The sequence below is a fragment of the Theropithecus gelada genome, chromosome 10 (genome assembly GCF_003255815.1).
Source record: "Theropithecus gelada isolate Dixy chromosome 10, Tgel_1.0, whole genome shotgun sequence".
NCBI classification, from domain to species: Eukaryota; Metazoa; Chordata; class Mammalia; order Primates; family Cercopithecidae; genus Theropithecus; species Theropithecus gelada.
Genome location: NC_037678.1, coordinates 70486076 through 70496927, shown reverse-complemented (window position 1 = coordinate 70496927; position 10852 = coordinate 70486076). Strand labels below are relative to the sequence as shown.

The following is a 10852-nucleotide window of genomic DNA, read 5'->3' as shown; positions in this document are numbered from 1 at the left end:
GCCCCCCCCCCCCGTTTTTTTTTTTTTTTTTTTTTTTGTCAGGGTTTCACCGTGTTAGCCAGATGGTCTCGATCTCCTGACCTCATGATCCACCTACCTCGGCCTCCCAAAGTGCTGGGATTACAGGCGTGAGCCACCACACCCGGCCACACTCAGCTAATTTTTATGTTTTTTGTAGAGACAGGGTTTCACAATGTTGCCCAGGCTGGTCTCGAACTCCTAGACTCAAGCGATCTGCCCGCCTTGGCCTCCCAAAATGCTGGGATTACAGGTGTGAGCCACCACACCCAGACAAGTTCTCTGAAGTGAAAGAGACACTCACACAATAGGTGCTCAATCCCTCCTCACTCACCAAAGGAGAGTCTAAAGGGCCTGCCTCCTAGGAATCTTAGTTTGGCAGTGACTTGGCTCAACTTAAGGAACTTTCTAGCTCCAGAACCCTTGCAGTTGGACCTGTGCTAGCCTAGAAGTCAGCACCCTCTAACCCTGAGGGCCATCATGGGGTGAAAAGCCAAAGTGTGACTGTGAGCACCTACAGACAGTGGTCTTAGCTTGCCTCTAGGCACTGGACATTAGGAGCAGACATCCATTCCCCATCAATGCTTGGTCTACCACTACCCTGCTCCCCCTTGCCAATAACTAATTCAAGACTGGGCATGTGACCCAGTTCTAGTCAGTAAGGTATAGGACCAGGAAAATCTACAGTGGCTTCTTGGAAAGGCTTCCTCTATCATAACAGGAGTCACGGTAAGACACAGTCTCCCTTCTCTGGAGTTGCCATACTCCAGTGTGGACACTTGGGGCTGCTGCCACCATCGTGGCACCAACCTGAGGATGGAACTAACAAGAAGGATGGCAGATCAGAAAAGGCCCGAACCTGGACGCATCACTGAGCTGATGGATCAAAGAGCCCCAATGTCTCGCTCCCCTCTGAATATTCATATAAGGAAAAAAGACTTAATTAGCGGTTCAGTTAGATGCCACCAAAAGCATTGTCACTGAGCTGGCCACCTGAAGGGCTAGAGGTGCATGTGGAGGAGAGCACCTTAAAGGTACTCTTACCTCCTGCTAAGGAGTTCTGACTTTCTCCTTTGGATGAGAAAAGGGCTGATAGCTGTGAAAAGACATGCCCAAGGCCATGCAGGGGGAAGTGGCAAGAGCAGCCCCGCACAGGCCTATCAGCCTTCCAGCGGGTGCCTGGTGCACTACAGCCCTGTGTCCCAAGATCCTGAGTCAGCTTTGATGGTGGGGCCTGTGGGTGGAGGCCTCAAAGTTCACCGACTCCAGTCAACGTTTAGTTCTGCTGGGCAAGAGCAAGCAAGCACCGGGGACTTCCTTGAATTTTTGTGCTGAAATGGTATCCTTGGAGGAAAATATCAAAGTCCCCCAAGCTGTAATCAAGGCAGTTGCAGATTACAAGTAATTGCCATAGTTTCGGGACAGATTTTTCTCGATTGAAAAGAGCCTGTCCAAAGTTCCTTCCCAGCCAACAGAACAGGGCAGGCACCTGAGACAGAGGGGAGCAGAACCCTGGAATCCAAGGCTTGTGTTCGCTTTCCACGCCAGAGCAGGAAGCCCCCTCTGTACCCTGGCCTTGTTCCTCCATGTTTGGAGCATGTGGAGGCCACATGGCCATCTCTCTGTAGTAGGGGTCAGGAATGGGCCCTGGGACATTTATTGCCTCAATTCTGAGACTGCCTGGAAAAGTGCGGTACTGCCTTGAGCAGTAGAGAGTTCCTATCCCTAGAGATACAAGCCCTGGAAGGGCCTTCAGCAGGCATCTGATGCCTTCATAGGTGCTGTCGCCTCACCCACCAGGAAGACCCTCCTGAACCTCAACGATGTGACGCATTCATTCATTCATTTCACAAAGAACTTCCTGTGCCAGGTGCTGTTCTAGGTAAAGGGGATTTAGCAGTGAATAAAACAAAGTCCTACTGGGTGAGGTGGCTCACACCTATAATCCCAGCACTTTGGGAGGCCGAGATGGGCAGATCACCTGAGGTCAGGAGTTCGAAACCAGCCTGGCCAACATGGGGAAACCCCATCTCTACTAAAAATACAAAAATTACCAGGTATGGTGGTGCATGTCTGTAATCCCAGCTACACAAGAGGCCGAGGCACGAGAATCGCTTGAACCCAGGAGGAGGGGTTGCAGTGAGCTGAGATTACGCCACTGCACTCCAACCTGGGCGACCAGATCCAGACTCCATCTCAAAAAAAAAAAAAAAAAAAAAAAAATCCTGAAGAGTGTAGAGAAAAAAGCAGATAAATAAAATGAATATATAATATATCAGGTGGTTGTTAAGTGCTACAACAGAAAGGGGACAGAGAGTGACAGGGTGAGTTTTAGAAAGGGTGGTCAGGGAAGGCTTCCCTTGAAGAGGTGTAACTAATGTTTGAACTGATAAACCTTAATGAAGGCAGGAGCCGGCCATGCAAACACCTGGAGAAGCAACGTCTAGGCAGAGGGAAGAGGAAGCAAGGTCTCCAGCCAGGTTTGAAGACTAGCAAGAGGCTGGTGTAGACTGGGCATGGTGGCTCACACCTGAAATCCTAGCACTTTGGGAGGCCAAGGTGGGCAGATCGCCTGAGCCCAGGAGTTCAAGACCAACCTGGGCAACATGGTGAAACTCCATCTCTACAAAAAACACAAAAATTAGCTGGGCATGGTGGCACACACCTGTAGTTCCAGCTACTCAGGAGGCTGAGGTGGGAGGATCACCTGAGCCGTGGGAGGTTGAGGCTGCAGTGAGCCTTGATCGTGCCACTGTACTCCAGCTTGGGCAACAGAGTGAAACCCTGTCTCAAAAAAAAGAAAAAGAGGATGCTGGAGCTGGAAAGTGGTCTGGAGGTGGAGAAGCATAGGAGATGAAGTTAGATTGGTGACTGGAGGTGAGATCAGGAGGGTCTTGCAGGTCAGGCAGGGCATGTTGGCTTTTCCTCTGTATATTGCAGCCATTGGGTTTGGAGCAGAAGGGCATGGTCTGACTCAGGCTTAGAGAGCCACACTCTGCCTGCTGCACCCACATAAAGCCCTGGTGCATGGTAGGTGCTTAAGAAACATTGGTAATTATTATAAATGTTCTTCAGCTGCACCATTGGACCCTGGAGTTCACTGAGGGCAGGGGCCAGAATGGTCATCTCATGTCTATTATAGTTGGTGCTAAGATAGTTGGTCCTAAGACTGTAGTGGGCTGGGGCAATCATGGAGGACTTCCTAGAAGAGCTGTAGCCTAAATGGACAGATAAGGTTCAAACTGAAGATACTAGGGGTCTATAACTGCAGACACCCCTCCAGACGTGCCCTGTGAGATCACTCCACCTCTGAACCACGCCTGATACCCCACCCCACTATCCACAGGATAATACCTTGGCTTGGCATTCAAGAGTTCCTGTTTCAGAAAGTGGCCTCTTCAGGTATTGCTCTTGAAAACAATAATAAAAGATAAATAAAAGAAAAAAAGTGGCCTCAATCTACCCATCTGCTTTGCCTCTCCCAAGCAGCCAAACCCACGGCACATGCTCTGCATTAACCACGCCGCACATTTGCCCATCCAGTGCCTTCGCTCACATTGTTCGCTCTGCCAGGAATTCCCTTCTCTGGCTCCACTTTCTAAACTACTGCCTATTCCTCAACACCTAGCTTGTGACCCAACTTCAGAGAAGTCCCCACCCTCTGATCCTACATCGTCACATACCTGGTGAACTATAAGCCATGTTGGATGCAGTTGGGTTTTGTCTCCTTGGATGACCATTGGGTACCAGTTACACCTCTTGCCCCGGTGTAATTATTAGTCGTGACCCTTTCACTCCCAGATATGTTCCAGCTGGATGGCAAGTTAAACAGTCACCCTTCACCACCCACACCTTTCTCCACCCAACTGAAATCCTTTGGGTAGGAACCATGCCTTTGTCAGAGCCCGGCACAGTATTCTGAACGCTGGAATAAAGTCAGTCACTCATACCAGTGATCTTTGAGACACTGGACACTAAACTATGGGCAAGCAAAGCAGCAGAAACATGTGTGCTTGTTCTCCTGCCACATGTGAAAGGAGGTGGAGGAAGGTAAGAAAAGATCATTTCAGAGAGGCCGGGTGCGGTGGCTCACACCTATAATACCAACACTTTGGGAGGCCGAGGTGGGTGGATCACTTGAGGTCAGGAGTTTGAGACCAGCCTGGCCAACGTGGTGAAACCCTGTTTCTACTAAAAATACAAAAATTAGCCAGATGTGGTGGTGGGCGCCTGTAGTCCCAGCTACTAGGGAGGCTAAGGCAGGAGAATCGCTTGAACCCAGGAGGCGGAGGCTGCAGTGAGCCAAGATAGCACCACTGCACTCCAGCCTGGGGTACAGAATGAGACCCTGTCTCAAAAAAGAAAAAAAAAAAAAGTCATTTCAGAGAGTTACAAGTGACATGGAAAAAGTCATGAAGGGAGTGGTAGAGGCTTATTTTGGACAGGCTGGGCAGGGAAGGCCTCTGAAGTGGCATTTGAGGTCTGAATGAATTGAGGGAGCCATGAGATAAGAATATCTGCAGGAGGAAAACCCTAGCTAGGGGAGAGAAAAAAGCAAGTGCTAAAATCCTGAGGCTGGAACATGCTTAGTGTGTTTAAAGAACAGCAGAGAGGCCAGTGTGGGGGAAGCAGAGAGAGCAAAGTGGAGGTGGATGGGAGATGCTGGGAGGGATCAGCAAATGCAGGGCTTTGTTGCCTGCAATAAGGAATATATATATATATATATATATATATATATATATATTTTTTTTTTTTTTTGAGATGGAGTCTCACTCTTTCACTCAGGCTGGGGCACAATGGCAAATGGTGTGGTCTCAGCTTACTGCAACCTCTGCCTCCCAGGTTCAAGCTATTCTCCTGCCTCAGCCTCCTGAGTAGCTGGGATTACAGGCACCTGCCACCATACCATACCCAGCAAATCTTTCTATTTTTAGTAGGGACGGGGTTTCATTATATTGGCCAGGCTGGTCTCGAACTCGTGACCTCATGATCCACCCGCCTCAGCCTCCCAAAGTGCTTGGATTACAGGCATGAGCCACCGCGCCCGGACTATAGATACATATTTTTAACCAGTGTAGGGTTTTGGATGGGGAAGTAACATGATCTAAGTTATTTTTCCCCCAGACAGGCAATTTTTTATTTTTTATCATGCATATAGAAAACAAAAGTGTCACAGATCCCCTTGTGACTGGACAAAGCCACCTCAGGAATATTTCTCTGCTTAAAAGAAGCGTTGTCAGTTACAGTGATGTCAATTACAACCTGGCACAAAATCATCAAGACCATCAGGGTCACAAAATTCTTTCTGGAGGTTATCCTTACAGAACATGGTCACAGCTTCCAGTCTGAAGTCCAAGAAAACCGGAACTCTGCTTCTAAGTACAAGGTTATGGTAAAGGCCCCAACAACCTGACAATTGTGAATAGTCACATAAGTTCCCAAGTGGCATAAAAAATGTACACTGACAATCTTGCAAAAGTTCTCAACTAAAAGCAACAAGCAGGCCTTTACAGCATAATGCCCCAATGGGCTGAAACACAGGAGGGGATGCATAGGGTCTTACTTAAAAGCAGCAGAAGAAAAGCTTACAACATTAACTTTCTACACACACAAGGTCAGACCAAGAGAGAAAAGCTTTCAAGCTGCAGTGTTCTGTTATTCTTCTAGTTTACAAAATGTATTGGTGAATCAAAAATGTTAGCAAGGGCTGGGCACAGTGGCTCACACTTGTAATCCCAGCACTTTGGGAGAGGCCAAGGTGGGAGGATCCCTTGAGCCCAGGAGTTACGACCATCCTGGGCAACAAAGCAAGACCCCGTCTCTACAAAATTTTTTTTTAAAAAAGCTGGGCATAGTGGCATACACCTGTAGTCCCAGCTACTTGGGAGGCTGAGATGGGAGAATTACTTGAGCCCAGGAGTTCGAGGCTATGATTGCATCACTGCACTCCAGCCTGGGCAACAGAGTGAGACCCTGTCTTGAAGAAAAAAAAAAATCGGACAGGCACAGTGGTTCACACCTGTAATTTTAGCACTTTGGGAGGCAAAGGTGGACAGATTGCTTAAGCCCAGGAGTTCAAGACCAGCCTGGGCAACATAGTGAGACCCTGTCTCTATTTATTAACCAAAATCAAGGGCTCTCCTCCTTCCACCATCTCTCAGTCATCCTGCCTTTTCAACTGGCTCTGGCTCCTTTTTTACTTCCCTGCCAAAAGCACCCTCCACATTATTTTGTGATAAGGCCTCCCCAGGTCCTAGGGAACAGAAGATAAGGCCTTCCATGGGAAGGGGCCTGGGTATGGTCACCGCCACCCCTTCCCCTAAAATGAAATAGAGACAGACAGCTCTGCAAGCAGGGGGAGGGGGGGTGGGCAGCTTAGCTCTTGTACCTAGAGGGGTTTGGACTTGGTGGAAGGGTAAGAAAGAGTTGGGGTTAGTCTAAAAGAACACAGCATAAAATGGAATATTAACTATCCCTGCCCTGGGGACTTCCTGGTCTCTCTGTTCAGCAGCCTTGGGCTGTCCCCTTTGGAAGATTCTAGGCCTTGCTAAAGAGGGTAAGGTATCGGGGAAGAGAGAATGCTGGCGGTCTACAGGGCAAGCCCTCCCTCTCTGGAGATGAAGAGAGGCAAACTCAACACGAAAGTCTTTCTTGTTGAGTTTAAGAAAAAATCTTTTTCTTCAGTTGTTATTTTTTGTTTCTAAGCCATCATTTAAAGAAAAAAATGGTGTGAGATCTGGGTATGGATAGACAGGCCCCAGGACCAGGAAGACCCCCCTCCCCAGCACCCACAGCCTGGCAGCCTAACAGGTAGAGGCAGGGGGGCTGGCAGAGCACCTGGATTCTGTGGGGTCCAGTAACTGGGGCTCAGGAGGCAATCCTGTCCTTGCCCCTGCCTCACTCACATGCCCAGATAGGCCAGTTTGGCAGAGTTCCTGGGGATTAGGGGCTGTCCTGTGCATTGGCAGGTGGCCCACCTGGGTCCACAAGCAGCTAGGGGGGTTCCTGTAGACCTGGGGGCGAGCAACAGGGCGATGGTTGCCTGGGCAAAACTCATGGGAAAGGAGATGGCCAGGCATTGCTGGGGCATGGCACAGACCCTCACAAGCTAGTAGCAGGCTGTGATCTCAGACCACCGTGGGGCAGGAGGAGCAGTATGATCACAAAGAATGTGCTGTCCACTGCTTCATGCCCTTGACCTCACCCATGCCCAGCAGACAGCTGTGTGCTCATCCTGCCAGATACTCAAGAGTCCACTTGGTGGTAGCCTGTGGTCTTGAGGCCATGGAATGTCCAAGTCTGGGTGGCACCCGGCACCAAATGAACCTACTTCATCTTGGGTAATGAGACTCAGCTTACCACAGCCCAGATGTAGAGCTACTGTGAGCACGACCAGCACGCATGTGAAGGCCAGCGGGCTGGAGTCTCGAAGCACAGGCCTCAAAGAGGCACTGTCCTCCAAGTAGTGACTTGTGGGTGCCCTCGTCAAAATTGGCTGGGATGGCCATGGTCATAGGTCCACGCCATAAAGATTATGGCAGTGCACATCCACAGCACTGGGTGCTTAGTGTAGACGTAGCGGCATGTGACAGCCACGTGATGTTAACACAGAACAGCATGAGGCCATATGGAAACAGTAGAGACTGGCCACGAGGGCCACAATCTGAGAGCTGAGTCCACCGAACATGCAGAGCCGGAGTGCACAGAACACACAGCAGACAGCAGAGCGCCCACCACGGGCCTGAGCCCGGATCCACCACACACAGGAGGCATGAGGGAGCCTTACCTAGGCTCCACATCCCAAGGCAGCACTTAGCCAGACTGGAACCCGTAGGGCCTAGAAGGGGCCTCTGTGGGCCACCTTGCAAGGCCTCCCCTGGCTCTGCAGGGCCTATCCCCCAGCAGGTAGTACTGCAGGGGGTTGGGCCACAGGTCATCTTTAATAATCTGGGCAACCCTGTCGGCCTCTGGGAGGCTGTGCTGTGAAAACCAGCTGAAGAAGCTTCGGACAGTGTCCCGGTTCCTGTGTACGAGGGCCGGGGGTTCCTGGCCCCGGTGCCATCGGATGCGAGTCGCAATAGACACCACTCGGCCTGAGGCTCTGCATTCATACTCCTTCATTATCACCTTGTTCTGGAAGTAGGGGTTGCTCCAAAAGCGGAACTTGAATTTGCAACCTGTCCTGGAGTGCCTGAGCTCCCTCACCTCCAAATTCATCAGGTAGCAGAGCATGTCTTCATCTCGAAGGCTGATCATGGCTGACAGCTGCGGGTGGTTCAGGAAGGCGGTGACCCAGAAGCCCGGAATATTCTGGATGATGAAGCTCCTACGGGCAAGGTGCAACCTGTGCATCCGCCGAAACCTGCGCTCCAGCCGGAGGTAGGCCCTGTCGGCCTGGGCGCTCACGGCCTCCAGTGGGTCCACAATTAGGGCACCAAGGTTCAGGAGCCCCGGGCCCTCCTGGGCCTCCGCTCCCACCTCCTGCTTCTCCTCCCCCACCAGCTTCTCCCCCACCTGCTGCTTCTCCACCTCCTCCGCTGGCTCCTCCTGGAAGATGGCGCCCTCCTCCATGGTCGCGTCCTCGGCCTTCTCGCCGGCTCCCGCCCGAGCCCCTAGCCCCTCTGAACCACAGGTTTCTGGGGCTTCGTCCCGGACCCGGCCGTTTTCCAGGCTCGGAGTAGTCGCCGCGGAGGCAGCTTCCCCGCGCCCGAGGCAAAGGAGGGCGGTCCTGGGGCCCGCTGCGGGGTAGAGGGACCTGCGCCCCCCAGCTTCTCGGGCCCGGGCCGCGGGGGCCGTGTGCGCGTCCCTCTCCCGGGCAGGGCCGGGCGGCGGGCGCGCCGCGGCTTCCGGAGTCCCCGCCCTCTCGTCCGCCATCGCCTGCGGGAGCCTCTGACCCGGAGGGGCTCGGGGCGCGCGGGCGACTGCGGCCTAGGCGAGAGGTGCGGCAGGTGGCGGGAGGACAGAGGGCGGAAGGCTCCGCCCCACGCGTCCCCCTCTCGGATGTGATTCGCCGGGGTCCCCCGCAGCCGGGCGAGCGGCCTGGAGGCCCGGAGGAGGGGTACGGGACTGCCCGATGGGGACGCGACCGCGGGCGCCAGACGGAACTGGCCCCAGATTCGTTGGCGCTGGCGGTGGAGGTGGGGAGAAGTGTGTACCAAGCAAGGGTCAGCTCGGAGCAAACACCAGGGGACAGGCCCAGTCCCTGGCCCTGGACAATTAAAACTTCCCCATCACAGCCACCACGCCAGGCGATTGCTCAATGTTCCCCATCTGCGGTGGGAAGGCAGGAGTCGCCCGGCTTCCACACTCCACTGGCGCTTTTGGGCAGTTGTAGGACACTCAGCTTTGCACTGGATAAATTAACTCAGGCACATGCAGAGGGCTTAAGAGGTATCCCCTGCAAAGACTGACCAAACTTAAACTGGGAGCGGCAGATAATCTTCTGACACACAAAGGTGATCAACGCATTCATGTAGGGAAAGCAGGTGCTTGAAATATTCATGTGGGGAAAATAAGCAAGGTCAGAGTGGAAGAATCTGGGGTCAGAGAGGGTCTTAAATGCTACAAACCAGGGAGCGAGTGGGCATCTGCCTGGTTTCTCCAACAGGAGTTGGTTCCTCCTGGGCTGGCTGGCAGAAGCCTGGTGGACCTTGCTTCACTTTGTCCTAGGCCCAAAGACTTCCAAAGGTGGACTCTAGCCTGAAGTGCAGGGACTGAACCTGGTAGGCTAAGGGCTGGATTGGCCAGCCCTCGCAGTCCTTGATCCTGCAAATCTGTGTTACTCTGGTCTCAGCTCCCAAACTGCGACCTGTGGAGGTCAGTACCTCTAATCCCCCCACCTCTGCCTGGAAGTCTTTGCCACCTCTTCCAGAAAGCTTTCAGCCTTTTCCTGACCAATGGATACAACAGTTCCCTCATCTGAGCCCTCAGACCTTACTGTGGTATACACTCCCTAGGGAGCAAGATAGATTTCCTTAGGGTCCTAGCTAGGGTTTTAACCTATTGGGGTGGACAGTAAACATGCGTCAAGTGGAAGGCCAACGATGAAGGGTCAGCCCACTTCCTTTGTACACAAAACACCTGCGCTTGTTAATGGCCCCACAGGCTCTTGGGCTGGACTCCAAGTGACTTGCATTGCTTGGCCATGGACACTGGCTCCAGACCACAGAAAAGCCAGTTCAGTCTGAGCCCCTGATGGGAGGATTTCAGCACAAGGGTTGGTGCCCAAGATGGTGGTAACGACCTTCATTAGAGACCACCAAGCTCAGGTGAAGCCATGTAAGCCTCTCAGCAGTCTGCCTGAACCTGGTTGGACACAAGTGTAGGTAAGGTCAGGTCCTAGCTGTCACCAGCTGTGCACCTTGGGCAGTGACTAGGGTGAACATTTGTCCTTTCTTGGTCAACCAGCATCAATTCCTCATCCTAAGAGTGCCCCAAATTTCCTTTGAGAAACCACTCCTCCTGTCTCAGCCTTGTTGTCAGGGGCATATGGTAACTGGTTTGGGGATGGCACAGAATCCCATCAAGGCCAATGAAACAGGATGCTTACTGGGGCTTCTGTGGCAAGTCCTCTCCTGAGAGCCCGGAAAGGGCTGCTTCCTTCTGGTCAGCAATGTGTGAGAATGGCAGGTCTGGAATCCAGGCAGCATTCTGCTCACTCCCACACAAAGGGGAAATCTACTTTGTAGGGCCTGTGGATGAAGTCACAACTGCACAAGACAGGGCAGAGAGAAATAGGAATGCTGAGGCCAACCATGTTGGAGCCACAAGATCAAGCCTAACCTAAAGACTGCTCTACGTCTGGCATTTTCCAGTTACATGCAATTTCACTGTT

The 10852-nt window shown here is 52.3% G+C and overlaps 1 protein-coding gene across 1 annotated transcript; it reads right to left on the bottom strand.

Annotated features, from left to right (window-relative positions):
• Positions 1-5136: 5136 nt before the first annotated feature.
• Positions 5137-8975, bottom strand: LOC112633570 (putative testis-specific Y-encoded-like protein 3). Its single transcript, XM_025400316.1, has one exon. It carries the CDS (start codon positions 8890-8892, stop codon positions 7831-7833), a length of 1062 nt encoding a protein of 353 aa, XP_025256101.1. The 5' UTR covers positions 8893-8975; the 3' UTR covers positions 5137-7830.
• Between the last annotated feature and the right edge of the window lie 1877 nt (positions 8976-10852).

What these genes read in the sequence shown, in the direction of transcription:
- LOC112633570 (XM_025400316.1), bottom strand. Translation starts at nt 8,892, where the DNA reads ATGGCGGACGAGAGGGCGGGGACTCCGGAAGCCGCGGCGCGCCCGCCG.